A 21,380-nucleotide genomic window follows, 5' to 3' on the forward strand; every position below is an offset into this window, starting at 1 on the left:
ACATGCCCCACCCTGCCCCCAGATGCAGGGGCAGCAGGGGGCAGCAGGTTCCGGCAGGGGCGTGTGATTCAGGGGCTGTGGCTGCTGTGACCCACTTATTCCCCTGGAGGGCAGGTACTTCAGGATGCCCTGGATGCAGTTCTGCTTCCCCTATTCCGTCCTCTCCACAGACTGTTATTGACTCTTTGAGGAATTCTGTCCGACCCTCTGTAGAGACTCTAAAATGAGGGACAGCTTTTGGAAGCTTCCTGTTGTGTCATCGTTTGCCTGAGACATGAACAGTCCAGAAAGGTCTCCCCAGCACAGGGAATGCCAGGAACTAAAATCCCTGCGGTTACCCATTGAGAAGATAGGGTCCTGCCATAGACACCTCCGCTCAGGGAAGCCTCGGCCTACCGGGGTCCAGTCTTCTCCCATCTACCATGGATCAGCCACCCAGGGGGGACCAGCGGCTTCTCCTTGTGGGGAGGCTGTGCACAGAGGGCGATTGAGTCAGGAGCCAGGGCAGCATTGTCCTCCCACCTCAGCAGGAGATGGGCAGTGCCAGCTGCTCGTTAGTGGGTCAGTTACAAGCATGCAAGAGCTCCAGGGGGAGGAGGGGAGGGTGACAGAGAGGTCTGAGGGACCGAGAAGAACTGAGGCCTTTAGAGCAAGGAGGCAGCCCAGTGCAGGTGGACGGGCCCTGAAGGCTAGGATTGGTTTCAGAGAATCACTAGGCAGCCAGCTGAGAACCCAAGCAGGACTCAGCCTGAGGGATAGGCCCGCTAGAACAAGAGTGTGGTTGGGATCTCTGCGTGGCCTAGCCTTTAGGATCGAGCCCATTGTAGGGAGAGTCAGGAGACATCCAAGAATGACAAGGTGGAACGACAGCCTGGCTGCTGGGTCCCATCAACACTCATGTGGCCCCAGGTCTGGGTGCCTGGCAGACCCTGCTGACCTTGGAGCTGTTCCCTACGTCCTGCCAGGCCTGAGCAGGGCTTGGGCTTCCAGGGACCCGACTGTAGGGTGGGGCTGTCACCTTCAAGGTGCCCCGAGCGGCCCTGTCTTCCTCCCTTCATCTGCACTTTACTTTGGATTTGGACACATCTCTATAGGGGCTGGGCCTTGGGGGGGTGTTCTAGAACATAATGTCCAAGCCACCCTCTAAAATTATCATGCTCAAGATAATAATGATAACAATAATTATGCTTGTGGTGAAATTAACATTTCTAATGCATTCTTAGAAAACATTGCTGTTTTTAATGGGCTTGTAACATACAATTTAGTTAAAAACTGAGCTTGCGGGCTTCCCTGGTGGCACAGTGGTTGAGAGTCCACCTGCCGATGCAGGGGACATGGGTTCGTGCCCCGGTCCGGAAAGATCCCACATGCCGCGGAGCGGCTGGGCCTGTGAGCCATGGCCGCTGAGCCTGCGCATCTGGAGCCTGTGCTCCGCAACGGGAGAGGCCACAGCAGTGAGAGGCCCGTGTACTGCAAAAAAAAAAAAAAAAACAAAAAACAAAAAACTGAGCTTGTTCAGCAGAAGCAGCTACAAGATGTACCCTAGCCAGCCTTGGCCTGGTTGCAGCCCCATTCCCTCCCCCAGAAAATGTCAAGAGGAGTCACTGCACGGTGACTTCTTGGGTTAGGGTTGGGGGCACACTCTGATGCCTTCAGAGGTTAAGTGGGCAGCAAGGGCGGCAGGCCAGGCAGCGGGCCCCTGTGTCCTGTTTCCAGGCATGGCTGTCACTCCACAGCTCAGTGTAAACTCCCCTCCCCCTCTACAGTGACTCCATTTCTTAATTTCTCAGATAAGCTGGCTATTCTAGGTTTTAACATGAAATCTCCAAATTTTGAAATACTGTCAACCAAATAAGGTATTTAAAAAACACCACATGGCCCTAACAGGCACCCCCATGGTCTGGTTTTGCTCAGGGACCACCTGTCAGTGACCCCTGGCTTGACAGGGGCAGGGGGTAACATCCAGCCTCTTCCCTGGGAAGAGCTTTTTATGGAAATTACCATCTTTCTGCTTCCCAAGGTGGTTCTGAAGGTGAGCTGTCCCTGCTTGTTGAAAATGCAAAGAAATAAATGTGTAAAAATAGAGTAGCAATTCCTCAAACCCACTGTCAGGTTTAAGTAGCTGATGTTTCCCCTGGGAGCAGCAAGGATGGCCCTGAATTACCTCCAGACAGCACAGCAGAAGGATGAGCTCTGCACTGGCGCTCTCCCTGGAGTGGTCCTGGGCAGTGCCTGCCGTGTGCATGTGTGTGCGTGTGTGTGGAGTGTGTGTGTGCCTGTGCATACGGGGTAGACATGGGGGACTACAGGGCTGGGGCGGGGGCACAAGGACCCCGGGAGGTAAGGAATGCCAGCAGATGCTCAGCCCTGGCACTAGCCCATTCCTCTTTTCTGTGCAGCCCTTCCCCCTCTGCTGCTCCTTCACTCCCACTCTTCCTTCCATAGCCAGGTTGCAGGTTTGTGCCTGAAACCTAACAGACAGCAGGTGTAAAGAAGAGAGCTTCTGGCTGGCTGGGGAGCTCTCTCAGTCTTCTGGTCTGTAAAATGGAGGCAATAACGCACATCAAAGAGGCCTGTTGTCAGCACTGGATGAGGAGACATACTCGGAGGGCCTGGCTGCCTCACTGTGCCTCCAGAGGAGACCGGGGAAAAGAGCTTAGGGGACAAGTGAGAAGAATTGTTCTGGAAGACTCTTTGGTGATGTCATGATAACCTGAGGTCCTAGGTCCTTCCCAGGGCAAGAGTCTCTGAGACACACCTGTTCCTCCCCCTACCAGGAGTGCCAAGGAGGGGCAGGACCCTGGGGTCAAGGACCTGGCGTGGACACATAGACCAGCGCAGGGTTGTGAGGGGCTTCCAGAGGCTTTGGCACTGGGACTAATTGGACAGTGTGGTCTGTGGCTACCGGCAATGCTGAAGGTCGGCCTGGCCAGCTCAGCTGCAATCCTGAGAGGTAGGGGCCAGGATTGGTCCATGGTGGGCTCCAGGCCCAGTGGGAAAGTAGAAGGGGATTGAGACAGATGCTGCAGCCCTGCAGATGGTGCAATGACATCCTGGGGTCCTGGGCCTGATGCAATCCAGCCCCTGGCCCCCTCAGCTGTGGCCCCTAAGGCCCCATGCCCCAGATGGTCTGCCCCGCTCTGAGCCAGGTGTTTAGCCTGTGGGGGACGGAGTGAGCCTCTGCCAGGCAGACTGTGGGGGAGTTGTCATAAGAGGGGCTCATCCTGATTCCTGCATGATTCAGTCAGGCAACCTTTCATCTCTTTGGCACTTGGCATCAGGGGCAGGCACAGTTCTGGGGTCGGGGTCACCCATGGCCTGGCCCCAACCCAGGAGTTGAGTGGGCGGGCCTGGAACAGAGATGAGGGACCTAGCTCCAACCAGGGACTGAGCAGAAAGTTCCAGAAGAGGAGCTGTCTGAAAAGACACTGTGAAACACATACCACCCGGGCTGGGCCTCAGTTTCCCCGGTTATAAATGGGGAGACCAGCCTGGGAGACCAGCTCTTTGGCACTGGGTGGCCCTTGGGGAGTGTGCGAGTGTGTGAATGGGTGAAAAGAGTCCACCCTGCCCATTCAGCTTCCCACCCTCTCTGTTCACTGCTGGGTGCCAAACCTGGCCTCTGTGATGGCCGAGCTGTGGATTTGCATGCTGCTGGGTCTGAGCTGACTTGGTACATCACTGCTACCCTCTCTGAACCTCAGTTTGCTCTCCTTTGAAATGGGGACAGAAATGCCCTCGGTTAGGGTGCTGTGATGATGACAAGGTGATGGCCAAGCTGGCACCTGGCAGGTGCCGAGTTGCATCTGAGTGGGGGTTTGTCCTACTGCGGTGTCCCTGGTGAGCCTGGGCTGCTGCTACAGGCTTTGTCCTCTCTCCTTCCAGGGATCTTCCCGGGTAGCCTGGACAGCTTCAGCCATGCCCTGGGCATCCTGGAGGAGCGAGTCAACAGCTCCAGGCAGAGGGTGCGCAGACATGCTGCCGACGACGACTACAACATCGAGGTCCTGCTGGGGGTGGATGACTCTGTGGTCCAGTTCCACGGGAAGGAGCATGTGCAGAAGTACCTGCTCACCCTCATGAACATTGTGAGTGGGGGTGGGGTGGCAGGGGCAGGGCACTGGGGGTGGGGCTGGGAGGCTAGGGGTGCAGGTGGGCCAGGGCAGCTGTGCTTGCCACGGTTTCCTGGTGGAGCTGGGGATGAGTGACATGGTCACAGGAAGGCTGTCTGGGTCTACAGGTGAGAAAAGGTGACCCTCCCATCGATTTTGTTGAACCTCAGTTTTCTCCTCTGCAAAGGGCGGGTGGAGGGGGGTGGTTCTGACTTGGCAAGGCTGTTTACATGCTAAGGCAGCTTTCCAGAAACTCGTCATTTGTGTACCAGTTTTCTTAATTTTTCATCATACCCACATGGTAAAGGCTGTGTATTTTCCTGTAAATCAACTGACTTTTTTTAAAACTTAAAATTATTTACAAAGGCAACCTCGCTTTATCGTAAAGGTAACCTAGAAGTAAAATGCAAAGCGATGTTATTCAAATCCAGCTAGACAGTCCTGCCTTCTGCCGGATCTGCACCACAGCCCGCGATGTTCAAATGGGAGATTAGTGTGTGTTAGAGAGGAGGACAGACAGACCGACACCCATCCGAGGTTTCTCCTTGAGGTAGTTAGAGGAAGTGAAGATGGAAGAGAGCATCCGTTTCTCCCTGTGAGGTTGGGCTCCTTAACTGGGTGACTGGGTGCCACCTAAGCCTCCTGTGGCACCACGGGACACCTGCCCTGTCTACCCAATCCTGAGAGATTAAGCTGTTACCCCTCCCCTCATTCCAGCCCCTTCCACCCCAGGAGGTATAGGATGCTGACCTTGTAGAAAATGCAGTTCCTGCCTCTGCCCGGGGTGGTGTGGAGATCCTGCCCCTCACTGCCTGGTGCCTCAGTTGAGCCCTGCTGGGAGAATATTAGGGGTTGGAGGGAGATGCAGTGGGCCTGCAACCAGGACACGCTGTGGGCCCAGCATTGTGGGAGGAGTGGATTTGTGGAAGGAAGCCTGGGCTTGTAGGGGGCTGTTTGTGGGCAGGGAAGCCCAGGGGATAGGGGGCTCTACAGCAGGCAGGGCTGCTCCCCAGCCTGTCAGTGAACTGGGTCCTCCAGAGGTCCAGCTGGTGGCGAGCAGTGAGGGGGTAGGACATTTACTCCTGGCCTGGTTCTCAGCTCTGCTTCCTGGGCCATGGTGAGCCCCTGGGAATTCAGCTGATCCTTGGGCAAGACCTCCCAGAGCCCTAGTGAAGAGATAGGTCAGGGGCAAGAAGGAGGATATGAATGAGCTGGTCACTGGACCAGGAGTAAACCCCTGCCTGCCGGCCTGTCTTCCTCTCCACCTGCCTTAGGTAAGTCACTGACCCTCTGGAATGCAGCCATCTCATCTGCAAAGCAGGGCCGAAGTCTGTTTGCAGATGTTATTTTATTTTGGAGAGTGGTGTCACACTTAATCTCACTTATTTTTGAAAAGTAACTTTAATATAATAATAGTAATAATAATACCATGATGGCTACAAATATTGAGCTCTTAATATGTGAATCTGTGTGCCAGGCTTGTGCTAGTCACTTATCATGCATTATCTTTGGAAATCTTCACACTAACTATAAAATTGGTAGATATAAAATCTTGTCTGCCTTCAAAATATACGTCTTTCCCCAAGTATTATACTGCCCTCCAACCCAGCGGACAAAAGGACTGGTTGTGGAATTCGAGAGTCCTGAATCCTGGTAAACTACTTGTTTCTTCACACCGGAATTAGCCTACATCCCACAGAGTAAGAGCTCAGTCTCATAAGATGGGCCCCACTTCAAATGCCGAGCTCAACTCCCAGATTGTCAGCTGTGCTTCTTACCAACCAGCTCCTCAAGTTCAATAATTTGCTAGAACGGTTCACAGAACTCAGGAAACCACTTTACTTACTGTCGTCGGTTTATTATAAAGCACACAACTGAGGAACAGCTAAATGGAAGAATGCATAGGGCAAGGCATGGGGAAGGTGCGTGGAGCTTCCATGGCCTCTCTGGATGCACCACCATCCCAGCAACTCGATGTGTTCACCAACCTGGAAGCTCTCCAGACTTCATTGTTTAGGGTTTTTATGGAGGTTTTATTTTGCAGGCATGATTGGTGAAATCACTGGCCATGGGTGATTGAACTCAATCTCCAGCTTTTCTCTTCTCCCTGCAAGTTGGGGGTGGGGCTGAAAGTTCCAACTCTCTAATCATACAGTTGGTTCCTCTGGCTACCAGCCCCCATCCTGAACTATCTAGGGGCCCACCAAGAATCGCTTCATTAACATAAACTCAGGTAAGGTTGAAAGGGGCACATTATGAATAACAAAAGATGCTCCTCTCACCCCTATCATTAAGGAAATTACAAGTGTTTTAGGAGGTCTGTGCCAGGAATGAGGGGCAGAGACCAGATGTATATTTCTTATTATTTTGCACCTGGGTTACCCCTGACCCCACCACTACCAGGTATGTCACTGAGAATGGGCTTCAGTCTTCTAAGCCTTGGTTTTCTCATCTTTAAAATGGGCAATAATTTTCATCTTGAGTTGTTGGTGAGGATTAAATGAGATGATGAAGGTGAATGTGCTTTACAGTCTCTAAATAAACGTGGTTTTGCTATCATGACGATGACAATATTTAGTTTAGCGACAGCAGGTTTAGAATTATTCTTGACAAGTACAGCAAAGACTCTGAGTGTCTTCCTGAGGCTGGTGGATCAAATCCGCCTTTTCCCTGGTGTGGAGGGTCCCTTGTCGCACACACCTTATGCCCATGAGCTGGTAGGAGGAAGTCTAGAACTTTGTCTTGGTTTTGCCGGTTAACTTCAATGTATTCATTTACACCCCCGTGATCCAACTGTACCTCAATTTTGGATAAGGGTGTGGTTTGGTTAGTTTCTTGAAAAGCATGAGAAATATAAAAATTCTTAAATTGAAACAAATTTGATCATAACAGAAAGGGATTTTAGGAGATGAATTGGAGGAGCTGAGAAAGAGTACTTGGGCCGTGCCTTTTTTCCCCTGCTGCATCATGCAAGTGCTGCTTGTTCCAGGCACAGCGGCTGGTCCTGCAGAGACAGAGGGCCTGGTGGACATTCCTGAGCTCAGGGAGACACGGCAGTGGGGGGTATCTGTACCTCCAACCTGAGCTCCCACAGTAAGAGTGCAGTGTGGTTGAGGGAGGTGAGGGCCCCTGCTTGGATCCTGTGTTGCCTTGACCATACCCTCTAAGGCTCAGTGTCTTCATCCAGGGTACCTGCATGCCCTGGGAAGAGTCCCTGGGGATGATCTAAGGCACATGAGCCCTTTGGTGGTCTTGGGGAGGAGGGGGATTGAGGAGGCAGGAATATTTGAGAAAAGATAAGCTTCTTTAGCAGTGTTGTCCAATAGAACTTTCTGCATTGCTAGAAATGCTCTAATTCTGCACGTCCAATACAACAGCCACTAGCCACCCTGACCCTTGAGCGCTTGAAATGTGGCGTGTAATTGAAGAACTGAAATTTTAATTTAATTACGTTCCAATAGAATTTAAAACAAATTTTAATTATGAAAATATATATAAAATTTACCATCTTCACTGTTTATAAGGGAGCAGTTCAGTGACATTAAGTGTACTCACATTATTATGCACCCAACCACCACCCATCTCCAGAACTCTCTTCATCTTACAAAACTGACACTCTGTACCCGTTAAACAATAACTCCCATTGCTCCCTCTCCCCAGCCCTTGGGAAGCACCATTCTACTTTCTGCCTGCTGTGCCCTTCCTCTGAACTTGACCAGCACATGGCGCTAAATGGCAGTGTGGGTGGCCCTGGGTGTGGGGGCCTTTAGACCCGGTAGGTGCTGGCCCACCTGAAGCTGCAGCCAGAGCCCCATGTGACCCTACAAGGCCTGGCCAGGGTAGGGCTCCCTCTTCTTGTAAGCGCACAGCTGGTCTTGGGGCTTCCCAGCATTTGGAGCCAAAGCAGCAACGTGCAGGACAGATGTGGCAGCAGCCGGCCCAGACTGTGCTCCAAGTGAGGCATTTGGTCAGCAGTGAGGACAGCCAGGACGAGGATGGAAGTATTCCCAGCTCCCAAGACTGGGGGCCAGCCCTGGGCGGACAGTCTGTCCCCTGAGGGAGGTCACAGAAGCCCTGGGAGGAGGGTCAGGTGGGATGTCCCGATGGCAAAAGACCTGGGGAATGTGGGCTCCAAGGAGCAGCAGAGGCCAAGGTGTCGGGCCAGGTGTCGGCGTGGCTCAGCCCTGGCAGCTCTAAGCCAGCTTGGTCTCCCTCATCGTTCAGTTACTCTGCTTGCAGGACTCCCTTTGGGGTCTCTTTGTGGCAGACCCTGGGCTGGGACGTGGGTCCTGGTGTGACACCGACATTTCAGGTTCATCAAATATCCACATGCTCCCCTCCCTTCCATTTCCCAGCCTCCCTTGCACCTCATTTTTGGGGCTGTGTGGCTAGTTTTAGCTAACGGCCTGTGTGGAAGGAAATGACGTAGGTCGCCTCTTGGCCAAGGCAGTTGAGAGCCAGTGTGTCCACTTCCTCTCTCTCTGTCCTACCACAGTGACCTTGGAAGTCACATGTCCCAGTAGCTGCAGCGGCAAAATGGGGCAGGGCCGCCCAACCTGCATAAGCCTGTGATGTGTGCAAGGAAACACACACCAGCCTTTACTGTATTAAGCCACCGAAATGTGGTAGATTCTCTGTTAACTGCAATACAGCCCATCCTATTCTAATACACACAGCTCCTGTCCATACAGTACAATCAGCAAATGTTTACTGGGCATCAACTCTATGTCAGCCGTGAAATAGGGCCAATGTGGGGAACAAGGGGCCCAAGTAAGAGGGGAAGTTGGAGGCAAGGAAGGCCAGTCAATAGAGGAACTTGGATGTGACTCTAAGGGCAGTAGGAAATTGCTAGAGGTGCTACTTCCTTCCAACATTAATGGGCAAGACATTTAATGCCCATTTTTTCATAGGAAAATGGGAATTAATCCATCCCTCTTTCCACCTCAGACTCTCGAGGGTCAGAAGGGTTGGAAATATTTGCTGAGCATTTCGAGAGAGCCACCTGGATGTAGAAGGGGTCTCATGGTGTTCAGAACCCTCCCACAAACCCATTCAAGCACCTCTTTCGAGGTCCAGTTTCCTTCTTTTCTTCGTCAAGTCTAGAAAAGTAACATTCTTTGTTTATTAAAATATGCTATATTTAACATGTACCATATACTATTTATGATGGAAAATTAGAATATATTCATATAGGTTTGTGAATGTTTTCTCCTATCAATTATTGCCTAGTACTTCATTTTAATGATGGCATAACATTGCACCACGTGACTGTAGCATACTTTTTAGGTAATTGATTATTTATATGACTCACGTAACAAAATTTATTTCCCTTTTAGATGTTAGTTTGGCCACTAATAGTAATGAATATCATTATAGCTGAAACTATTACTCATCCTTTACTATTTCCTTAAACTAAGTTCCTAAACGTACAATTCTTGGTCCACAGTTATGTGCAGTTTAAAGTTTTCTGTGTCAGAAAGCTTTCTGTTCATTTTCACCTATTCATGTTCCATTGAGTAAATGCCCATCTCCTCACCTCTTCACACCACCAAATCCTTTTTAGCTTTGGCAGTTTGCTAACTACAACAGGGATATACTTTTGTTGTAAGTTGTAGGTATTTGATGGTAAGGAGGTCCCATTTAAATATATATATATATATATATATATATATATATTTTAAAACAGTGATCATCTTATATTTTTATGATTGGCCTATTCATGTTCTTTATTCCACTGGGAGTTTAGCTTCTTTTGTGTTAATCTGAAGAACTGTTATATTAAAATAGGTTAATTTTTTGTCTGATGTTTGTGTGGGAAATGTTTTCCCCAGTTTTGTTGTTTGCCTTTTGTTTTATTTTGTTTGGGGTTGGTTTGTTGATGGCTTACATTTTTGTGTGTAGTCATGTCCTGAGATCTTTTCCTCCCTGGTTTTTCCCTTGGGGGCGGTCTTTGGCATTTCATGCCCTCTCCAGAAGTTAATCTTCTTGGAGTTTCTTTCTGGTTGCCCCCAACAGTGACTCCCATGGCCTGTTGTCAGCAGCATCATTTCCCAAACCCCAGCCCTCACTGACCACCTGACGATTCTTGCTGTGCATTCAGCTGCGGCAACCCCACACCCAGAATGTCTCCTGGGTACAAAACTCCCGGGGCCAAGTGCAAACTGAAAATGTGGTTCTCTTATTCAAAGAGCAGGAAAAAGTGTCATAAGAGGTACCTATACAAAGCCTTTTCCTTTCGTATACAGTCTTTCAACTTGTCAAGATTTTAAAATTTTCTATTTATTATCACTCCAAGCGAAGAAAAATTAGGATTTTTAGTTATAATCATGCATTTTACCATTCATCTTTATATTGTACAAGGCCTGTTTTAAATGCAGATATTAGAACATTTAACCAGCATGGGGAATCACCAAAATTAAACAGATTTGTACTTTATGGCTTGTGCCCGAAGGGTGCCGCAGGCTTACCAGAAGTTCAGACAAAGCACCAACCAGACTTAAGAAGGTTGGGAGGAGGAAGACAGGCCCCCCCAGGAGTGGAGCCACGAGGGAGCACTCCCTGAGGGCCCCCGGTCCTGGCCAGTGATGCAGGGCGTGCCCCCGGGGCCTGACAGCTGCCTGTCCTGTCTCCCGACAGCTGCCACTGAGAGAACACAGGGCATCTCCCAGCCCCAACCCAGGTCATGCCCTGCCCCAAGATGCCTCAGGGCACATGTGTCCACCTGACCCTCCCTGCACCTGCATGCAGGCCCCTGTAGTGGTCACTGAGTGGGGAGTAGGAAGACAAGAGCCTGTCCTGTGGAAGTGGGACCACGTGTGAGCCAAGGCTTCCCTGTCCCAGCGGATTTCACTCACAAAACACAAATGCAAAGATAAAATAATGAATTTCAAGATGGTAACCACAGAGCGTTAAGCCCAAGTGCAGAGCCCTCCTGGGCGTGGGCCCTGGTCACTCGCCCCTGAACCCAGGAACCTGAGCCTGTGCTTCCTGCCTCGGCCCCGTTCTTATGGCCCATCCCCATCCTCTACTCATCTGGAGGCTCAGCTCAAACCTACCACCGCTCTCAGCTCTCTGCCCAGATGAAGAAAGCTGGTGCCTTCTGAGCACTGAGGCCAGGCTGTGGGCTGAGGCCTCATCCCTTGGGGTCATCTGCACTGATTTTTACCTCTCGTACACCGTAGCCTTGAGATTGCTGGCAAACCCAGGATAAGGCCCTGTGTCCTGGGCCCAGGGTCCTTTAACCGGGCCAGAGAAGCTGGGACCCCTTGGAGAAGGCTGCCGGAGAGCCCCCATCCACATGTTTGAGGGAGGAGGGGTCTCGATCCCACCACCAGTAGGCTGTGAGGATGGAGCGGGGAGCACTGGCAGATGTGCGGCCCCTCCAGCCATGCTGGCTCCTCCAGGGCCCATGCCCCACACTGCTGCTGGGTCCCGCCTTGGTCCCCTACTTAGGTGTGCCTCTCCAGCGCTGGCCTCCCCCTGCCGCCCTCCCGTTCCTGCTCCTCCCGAGTCTTCAACTGTGGCTCATCTTCTGACCTTCACCAGGCTCAGCCCTGAGGACAAGGAACTCCCCCCTGCCCGGGCCGCCCTCTGCACTGGGAACTGCGGTCCTGTTGACCCCTCTTCCTTGGAAACGGGTTTCCTGCCTAGCCTGGAGCTCCCAGGCTGGGAGGCAGTCAACACTCCTGAATGTGCCTGCTGCTGACTCTGGTACCAGCCCTGGAGCTAGTCTGTGCTTTCAAACTCAGTGCTGTGGCACCCCAAGGAGCCATGCAGTGACGCAGCCCTCATGTTCGCGGCACCTCCAGTTACCTTGTCAGGCGTGGACAGTGGGTCTTCTCTGGGCTCAGGTGAATGGGAGGCCAGGGAGGAATGCCTTCGGGGAAGACTCGAGAGCCATTATTAAAGTAATATGTTTACAAATGCACTTTAAAAAGTAAAACCTATTCATGCCAAGACTTCAAGAAATATAAAACTTAGGCACAAGACTAGTGCTTCCTATATGGCTTATAGCATTTAACTAAAGCATTAATTTCAATCCTACACTTCCCTGAGCAACCAGAGGCCTTGGTGGTTGCTCGGGCTCTCAGGATCCATAGAGACCTAGCACTGCTGCCTGACTGAGCTGCTGGTCCGCTTGCACTCCTTCTAGATGTGAGACAGGCCAGTGTGTTGGGTGATGACCTGCCCCAGAAGACGGCTCTTTGCTCGTGGGAGCACGTCCTCTCAGCAGGCCTGCCAGAGGCTGCTGAGGCCACGGTGCAGATGTGAGGTGTCTCCCCCTAAAGTGCCACTTTTTCCGAATGGCAAGCATTTTAAAACATCAATTTTATATGAAAGTAAACTGGGACATATTACTGAGTTAAAGCAAAATTCGCCTGAATTTTTCAAGATAAACTGGAGCATCTAAAGCAGGGTTGCCAAAACTATAGCCCAAATCCGGCCCATCATCTGTTTTTGAAAATAAAGTTTTATTGGGACGTGGCCATGACATTCATTTATGAATCATCTATGGCTGCTTTTGTACTACAATGGTGGAGCTGAGTAGTTGGGACAGAGACCATACGGCCCACAAAACCACTATCTGGGTCTCAAGAAGTATTCTCTCTCAGGGTGTAAAGAAATCTTCTACTTGCTTAGGGCTCACCTTGAGCTGTGGCCCCAGCGCTTTATAGTTGCATTTGCCTCCCACCGTTGTCAGTGCACACGGGCATACGTGTTAGGGAAGCACTGGGCGTAGAATGAGGACCAGCTTTGGAGTCAGAAGCAGTTGCATCCTAATCCTGGCTTTTACCTACCTGGCAAAGTTCCCGCCTTGCCCTAAACTTGGTTTCTTCATCTTTAAACCTCCCGCACACTCTGATCCATAAAGACTGGCACACTCACTGACAAGAGGTACCCCCGGAGACAAGCTCCCTCTCTCCCTCTTCAGGCCTCTGAGCCCCGGCAGCTAGAGCAACCCTTTCTTGCTGGCCATTGCAGGAACCTCACACGTGAGCTGAGCTCCACCCTCTGCCTGCTCAGACCCCAGCACACCCCCACCCCAGCTTTGCCAGCTGAATGGGTCTGTGAGGTCACTTTGGGGATTCTTTTTAAAGCAACTGAGTGAGCATTTTAAAACAACATAGTAGGAGGAGCAAGATTTCTGGGTCAGCAGATCTGCCCCTCCCACCTGGGCTAATTGCTCAGGTTCTGGAAGAATTTCTGCCCCCACCCCCACCCCAAGCATCTCTTCTGTCAGGGGCAGACACACTCCTTAGGCTCATGGAGAACATGGGATCCAAAGGGGCTTCTGAGCTTTCAGAGCCGAGGCCATACCCTTTGACCCTTCCTAGTGTGGGATCAGTCCTCTGTACAGTATGTTATTAAACATTTTTTGTTGAATGATTTCTGTCTGTGCCAGGATTCAGATATTTTCCCTCTTTTCTTTTCTAATTTAATCCAGAAATTGGCCTGGGCTCACCAAAGCCTTGCCAGGATTTGCAAACAATCAGAGGCACATGGGCTCCAGTTCTCATCAACTTCCAAGAATGCTGGGGACACGTGGTGATGGTGGGGAAGGCAGTGACAGGACAGGAATGTTTTCTGCTCTCTCGGGGGTGATCTTGTGAACTGGCCACAGAGCTGCAAACCCGCCAGGGGGAAAGCGCAGACCCAAGTCCCATTCACGTGTCTCTGGCTCTGGTTCCTGGGGAAGAGAAAAACATCTCTGAAACTGGACACTAAAACTTGGTTCCCTTAAGCTGAAGGGAAGCAAGCAGCGCTCCTGGGGCAAGAGAGACACATTTGGGTTTGGGCCTGGCCGTAGCAAAGGATGTGAGGATGCGGAGAAGAAGTTCCCACTGTCATACGGCAGCTCCCCAGGCCCCAGGGTCTGCTGGTGCTGTGGCCACAGCCGGACGTTCCTGGCACTGTTCCTGTTCCTCATGCTTGTCCCGCTGGCCTGAGAGCATGGCCCTGTGTGCCACCAGGAAGTATGACTATCAGGGCCAGCAGTGTGTGAGGCTGATACAGTACTTAGAAGAGGGCAGCCCTCTCAGATGCTGACAGGAGCCAGGCAGGAGGCCTAATCAGGATGTCTAGGCTGTGGACAATAGGGAGTGGTGGGGACTGGGGCGACAGGAGAGGCTACACCTCTGGAGATCCCCTCCTGGGTTCCATTCACTTGTGGTCATTTAGGAATAAACAGGCACACTCCTGTGAGCTCCCCACCCCACCCCACCGAGAAGCTGGAAATCCAGCTTTTACAGGAAATCTAATTTGGCAACAAATTGAAATTAAGACCTCACACTGCACTAGTGAATCAGAACATGACTGGCCGGTCAGCGGGTGGATTGTTCCTTCAGGCCTAGAAGAAAGGAAGCGACTGCCTGCCCTGCCCTGCTGTATGCCGTGATGGGGGATAATTAGTGCCACCTCCTAGGGCTGTTGTGAGCATGGCTTGAGTTAAACACCAGAAAAGTGCTTAGTGGCACTCTGGGCACATGGAGAGCATGCCTCAAGTGTGAGCTGTCCCCGGTCATGTATTCGCTCCTTGGGCGCTCTCAGAACCCTGGTCTAAATGGGCCCCACTCTGGGCACTGGGGTGCAGAAGCAGGCAGTCGTGTTCCTGTGCTCAGAGAGGTTGGAACACGGGAGGGGTGGGGAGCAGGGCAAGGAATACATAATTTCATCCTGGTTAATATGCCTGCTGATCATGCAAGTACCACAGGGTCACAGGGAAGGGTGCCCCAGATGAGGGCCCCTTGCGCTGCCCCTAATGCAGAGGCAGAGTTGACCAGGAGGGGAGCATGGTGTAAAGGCTCAGCGGCATCTCCACATCACAGTGCAAGGTTGGGCCCGACTGGAGTGTAGGGTGCTTGGGGAGAGGCAGGAATGAGGTTGGCAAAGCCTTCTGTGCCAGGCTAAGGGGCTTGGGATCCACCAACATACTGTCAGGGGAGTCATGAGTTTGCTTTGGGGTCTAAAGAGACAGAAACATCTCTCTTAGGGAGTTTGGGGTTCATGCATTTTACTATTGGAAATGCCTCTCCCTATGGCCTAAGAGGCTGAGTTTTCACACATGCTGGCCCCAGGCAAGGAGGCACTTATATGATGGCTCTACGTTGCCCCGTGGCCCTGTGAGGTTCCCTTTCCTGGGTAAGGTCACTGAGGCTCAGAGAGGCTGGGTGGCACAGGTAGGGTGTGGAAGATGAGATTCCCATACTTGTGTGGCCTGGGTGCGAGGCCTCTCCCCGCTGCCCACGGCCCCGACTGTCTTTTCCATCTATGACTTTCCTGGCTCTTCCCCTTGGCTTCTTCATCTGTTGTGTCTTCCTGTTCTCTCTAGGGTTGCTCACCTACCCACCCACTCATTCACTTAGTGCATGTCTCTAGAACACCTGCTATGTGCCAGACAACAGTTCTAGGTGCAGAGAATGTCGTGTTAGCAGGCCTGATGCCCTGCCTGCATGAAGTCACATTCCAGTGGGGACGGGGGTGGACAGTAGATGCCCCCTCCTCCCAGGGATGATGATGCAAGCGGAGAACGTTCTGCTGGGGGGAGCCGAGGCCTGTCCTTACCTCTGCCTCTTCTTCCCTGAAGTGTGCAGCACTCTCCTGCCCCCTGGACTCCCCCACACCTCCCTCCCCACTCTGGGAGGCCCCCTGACAGCTGATGAGGGAAGCCTCAGAGCAGCCTGTCCTTGGCCTCCCTGGGGAGCTGGCAGTTGTCAAAGCAGGAGTGAGAGTCCCCTCTGAATGAGGAGGGCCGGGTAGTGTCGCTCCTTGGTGACAGCTCTGGGCAGCTGCAGAGCTTGTCTCCCACAAGCTCCAGCAAGGTGACAGCCGAGCCAGAAGAGCAGAGAGCACCACTTCCCATCTGGCCGTCCCTCCCATCCAGGTTCCTCCTTGGCTGCCCCCTGTGCTGCAGGAGTTGTAGCTGAGTGACCCTTGAGTTCTCCTCCACTGCCCAGGGGGCCCTTCGTTGACATGTCTCAGGGGGGCTAGGGGTTCACACAAAGATGCCAGAAATTTAATGTCAGATTCAGAGGGTCTATTTACCTGGTTTTGCATGTTCAGCACCTGGCGACGAGCCAGGCACAGAGTAGGTGTTGAGGAAATGTCTTGTGAATGAACAAATCAATGAGTAAATGAATTCTCATAGAGTGACTGTGGTCCCACCGACTCCCATAAAAAATAGGCTCTATCTGGGACTTCCCTGGTGGTCCAGTGTGTAAGACTCCGTGCTCCCAATGCAGGGGGCCCGGGTTCAGTCCCCGGTCAGGGAACTAGATCCCCCGTGCATGCTACAACTAAGAGCCCACATGCTGCAACTAAAAGATCCCGCATGCTGCAACTCAGACCCAGTGCAGCCAAAATAATAAATAAATAAATATTTTTTTAAAAAATAGGCTTTATCTGTCCGTGAAAAAGAAGTACCAGTAGCATAAGTGTTCTTGTCCCTTCTTCCTTGATGCTCAAGGCTGTTTGTCTCCACCATAGATGCTGGAAGTTTGAATCACCACGTCGTAGGAATGTACAGTTTTAATTTCAGCAGATTTGCCAAATTGCTCCCCAGAGCCCTTTGCCCTGGTTCCCACGCATGCTCACATGGGTGAATCTCCCAGTTTCTCTGAGCCTCTGTTCCCCAGTAGGTAAACAGGGGTAGTAATGCTCACTTGCAGGGTGCAGGAGGTGAAAGGTAGTGCTGTGAGGAGGCACCTGGCACAGGTCTGGGAAGGTCAGAGCTGACCAACGAGGTGCAGCCGTTGTTCCTTCATCCACGACATCTGCCAAACCAGCCCAGCTCTTGTCCTCGAGAAGCTTGGCTCTCTTGGGGACACACTGGCTTGCCTTAGCGCAGCCAGAAGGACAAGGGCCTGGCTGGGGAGGTCAGAGCCGAGGTGAGCCTTGAGCTGATTGACCACAAGTTGGCACTTCCGAAGTGGACAAGGTGGGGAGGGTGCAATTCTGTGTAGACCTTCAGCGTGTCCTGGGAATGGGAGGCCTGGAGTGGGACAGACATGGGGATGCAGGGCAGGGAGGCCTCGGAGGGTAGAGCTGGCCAGAACGGGGGAGCTTGAATTGATCCTGAAGCTTTGGGAGCCAGCTGGGTTCTAGGCATTGAGGGTGCAACAGCTAAGGATGCAGAAGAGCCCCCAGCTCTCAGTGGGCACAGACAGGTCCAGTGGAGGGAGGTGGCAGTCAGCAGACTAACAAACAAATGGAGGGATATGAGGCCGTGATGGTGCAGCAGAGGGAACGGCCTGGAGGATCCTCGAGCAGCAGCCAGGTGAGCCCAGCAAGCTCTGGGGGGATGTCCACCGTACACGCAGAGTGAGTTGGAGACAGCCCCTCCCCACCTTAGCCTAGCAATGAGACGGGCCTTGTGGGCTCCCATGGCCCTTCCGACCCTGAAGTGACCTGGGGCAGGTACTTGCGTGTCCAAGAACTCAGCCCTTCTGCCTTTGGTTCTGGGCTCCCTGTGTAGCAGGGTATGTTCATCCACCTTCTCAGCTGCCTATTTGTTCTCTTCTTCCACGTTTCCGGGCGCCTGTTCCCAGCCTGGACCCAGGTGGTTAACACACCCTGCCCGGGGACAGAGGCTGGCAAAGACAGTGCAGCTGCTCAAACAGAATCTCGTGGTGCGAGGGGCCATGTGCTGCACGCAGGACAGGAGTGTTTCCCACTGTGTTCCGAGGTGACTCCTTACATTCTGGGTGTTAGGAATAGTGCCGAGGGATTTCACTCTGGAGGAAGGATATATTCGCGGCAGACAACTCTGGCAGTGAGCTGTGATGCTGCAAGGAGGGTTGCTCTGAAGCTTGCGAAGTTTTCTGGGAGGCTCACCTTTCCTGGTGAGCCCCTTGCCTTTGCCAAAGGCACAGGTGACAGTGTGAACGGTCAGGGTTTCCTTAGTCTCTTCTGTGTCAGTGCCTGGTAGGCAGGATCCCTCCCTTCTTCCTCATCACGTGGGGGACCCTGGGGCCCTAGTGGCAGTGGGGAGAGGCTGGCCTGAGTCCTCGCCATTTTTGCTGTCAGGTCTGGCCCCAGACTCTTTACCTGGACTGCTCCGGTATGCTGAGCCCCACCTGGTCCAGGTCTGGTGCCGTGATGACCCATCCAGTCTGAAGCCTCTCCCACCCTGACCAGCGTAGGCAGGAGCTCCTGGAGCCCACACACACCTCTCAGGGGCTGGGGCTGGGGGTGTTCCAGGCCAGTTTACTCCCACGAGACCCTCCCGTTTCTCACCTCCTGCTAGAGCCACCTTGGGAGGGGACTCTGCTCTTGCAATGTGGTCTCATCTTAGGGTCCAAGTGGGGAGCAGGACCCATAGCTCTCAGGATCTGTGTTTGACCCTAAAGGTGTGTGAGGGGCAGCAGCAGGGGTGGGGGGCCATAACCCTGGATCTGACTTCCTGCCTCCTCCCCTAACCTACATAAACCAGGGCAGTTGCTTCTCCCCTGTTCCCCTCCCCAGGGACCTCCCAGGTGCCATGGCCCCCCTCCCCATGGTGGCATTTTCCCTCTTTCTTTCCTTGGGTCACATGGTGATAGGGAAGCAGAAGAATATGAATTATAGGAGGGACGAAAAATCATTGTTTTTTCTAATGACATGCTGGTGCCCAGTTGCTCGCATCACAGGGGTGGGGTCGTGCTCACAGGCTCTGAGACAGGGATGGGGTGGGGGGCCGGGGAGGATGCCATGAGGTGTCGCCACCAGGGGCCTCCCTGAAGTGCTTCCTCTGGAGGAGACTCCAAGCCAGGCCCTCAGGGCTCTGGTCAGGGAGGGCTGAGGAGCTCATGGGTGACATCCCAGTGCTCTCCAGGGCCAGGGCCGCTGCCAACAAGAATCAAGATCCCTGCCTTCTCTCTTCTCCTTCCCGTCTGTGCCCTCCAAACTGGCCTTGGGGGGACGGTGGGCTCTAGCCTTTGGCCTCAGATGAGTTATTCTGTGTCCTGCGGCCTCAGCAGGGTCCGTCCTTCCCTGTTCTGCGGCATTATCCCTTTCTGATGAGTTCTCGGGTGATGAGTGGGAAGGTTGGGCCCCAAGTGGTGGTGTGGCTATTGGCTACCCTGTGGTGGAGCTGGCAGGGAGAACCCCAGGTCTGGGTCACACACGGATACCTGGTGAGTCCCAGCATGGGCTCTGGAAAACAGCCTGGCTGTGCACTGCAGTCCAGGCAGGCCTTTCCCGGTGGCCCTGAGGAGAGCCCAGGGTGGGCCCGGAGAAAGGACTCAGGGTATTTGACCTTCTGTCATTTGATGACAGCTCTACTGAGTCTGTGCTGTGTGCCTGGGATTTTGCTGGATGCTTTAAATATAGTGTTGAGGTCGGTCCTCCATACAGCCTGAGAGGCTAGAACTAGTATTGCCTCCATTTCACAGATAAGGAAGCTGTGGCTCAAACAGGCAAAGTACCAAGCCCAAGTCACAGGGTGAGATGGTGGCCGAGCCCACCCTGGAACCCATGCAACCTGATGAAGTGACGAGATATGGGCAGCTTCTTGGAAGTAATCAGTGCCAACATGGGCAGCTGTTTAAGGCATCTTTGTTCCTTCATTTGCACAGTAAACATTTGTTGAGCCTCCACCTAGATTCAAGGCACCTACTTGCCTGGGGGTGGAGGAGCCCGTCCCCACCCTGGGGACCTGCAGAGATGTCCCCAGGCCCAGGAGAGTGTGGCCTCATGCAGGATTGGGGACTGAACGGTTTCACCTTCGTGAGAGGAGTCACAGTGGGGGTCCTGGGGGCTGAAGAAGGGGCTCCACCTGCCTCCCATTTTTGTGCACAGTACGTATGACCTTAGTAATTCCTGTCCTGCCCATTTGCATTTCATGACAGTTTGATATTTTGAGCAGAGGCCAGAGTCGTGTTTGTTCTTGCTTTGCCTATGAAGCATTTGCTGAGAAACGAGTGGTAAAGAAGATCTGCAAAGGGAGTGTTTATTCTCACAATGAGACTGGGCTTTTGCAGTCCCGTTTATGTGTCATGAGATGCACACGAATGAAAATACTCACTGGAAGCCCGCAGACTTTCTGCCCCAGGTTCTACAGCACTTTCTTCACCTCCACCTCCACCGTGGCAGTCCAAGCCTTCTCCTGGGGGGCTCAGAGAGACCAGCCTTCTTCCCAGTTATGTCAAGGGTTCCTGGAGAAGCCACAAAGAAAAACGGGCTATGTGCCTACCTCCTGAGGCCCCACGACAGACTCCTCCAGACCTGGCTTCTCCCCCCAGGGTGCTCGGGCTCCTTCTTAGTTGCCAAAGCTTGGCTCAAGGGAAGAGGTGGTAACTTTCCTGAAAGTTGGACGTAAGGGTTGGGAACCCAAACAGCCTCTCTGCCCCTGCCTGCCTCAGTAGGAGCCCCATGACCTGGACCAGCCCCTCTGTCCCGACCTGTCCCTCCACCCTGGTAGGGGAGAAAGTCACCTCTGCCCAGCAGCCTCAGGGCACCTGCCAGGGCTCAGTGGTTGCCCAGGGTAGAACTCTGCCACAAAGAAAGCAAACTTTTACATTATCATGCAGAGCTTGTGTCCTTCCTTATTGTCTATTCCAGAACACAAACTTGACTGCATCTTTGCATAAGCAAAAGGCGCATTACGATGTATTTCCCCAAACAAGAGAGCTCTTGGCCTCTCTCTGCACAGAGAAGGGCTGCGGCTTTGAACCTTTCCCCAGGGTTTAAAGATTCCAGGATCAATTTCTCAGACAGGGCTCAAGGACGTTGTCCCTGCTTCCCCTCCTCCTGCGGTCTCAGCAGAGGTGAGCACACAGGCCTCAGGAGGGCAGGTGGGGGTGGGGAGGCACTTGGGCACTTAGCTGGGTCTTTGATCATTACAGGGCATCATGCACCCTGCTGCTGTCACACACTTTGCCCATTTCCTCTTGTTTCACGTTTACCAACGTTATTCACTCATTCACGCATTCGGAACTCTTTACTGAGCACCTACTGTGTGCTTGACACTGCTAGGGACACAGCAGTGACTGAGGAGGAGGGGTGCCTCCACATCAAGTGCATAGTCCAGTCTGGGAGCAACTACTTTAAGGGCTCACTTTGAACAGGGGACAGTCGTGCTGGGGGAGGAGGATGAGAAACCAGAGGGCACTGCAAGTGCAAAGGCCCTGAGGTAGGGATGGGCTCCCTGCGTAAGGAGCTCACAGGTCAGTGACTGGACCATGGTGAGCAAGGTGAGGGCAACCTGAGAAGAGGGAGCAGGGCTTTGATTTTATCCCAGTTGCAGTGGGAAGGCCCTGTGGTGGCGGTAGGGGGAGGGTAACTGCCCTCCTC

At 52.8% G+C, this 21,380-nt stretch overlaps 1 protein-coding gene across 1 annotated transcript in view; it reads left to right on the forward strand.

The window, feature by feature from the left end:
- Positions 1 to 21,380, forward strand: part of ADAMTS2 (ADAM metallopeptidase with thrombospondin type 1 motif 2) — a 247,397-nt gene that overhangs the window by 149,160 nt on the left and 76,857 nt on the right. Inside the window, exon 4 of the mRNA XM_060144439.1 lies at positions 3,886 to 4,088. Within this exon, the coding sequence (XP_060000422.1) occupies positions 3,886 to 4,088 (203 nt within the window). The remainder of the gene's footprint in view (positions 1 to 3,885; positions 4,089 to 21,380) is intronic.

This window comes from Lagenorhynchus albirostris, chromosome 3 (genome assembly GCF_949774975.1).
Source record: "Lagenorhynchus albirostris chromosome 3, mLagAlb1.1, whole genome shotgun sequence".
Lineage (NCBI taxonomy): Eukaryota > Metazoa > Chordata > Mammalia > Artiodactyla > Delphinidae > Lagenorhynchus > Lagenorhynchus albirostris.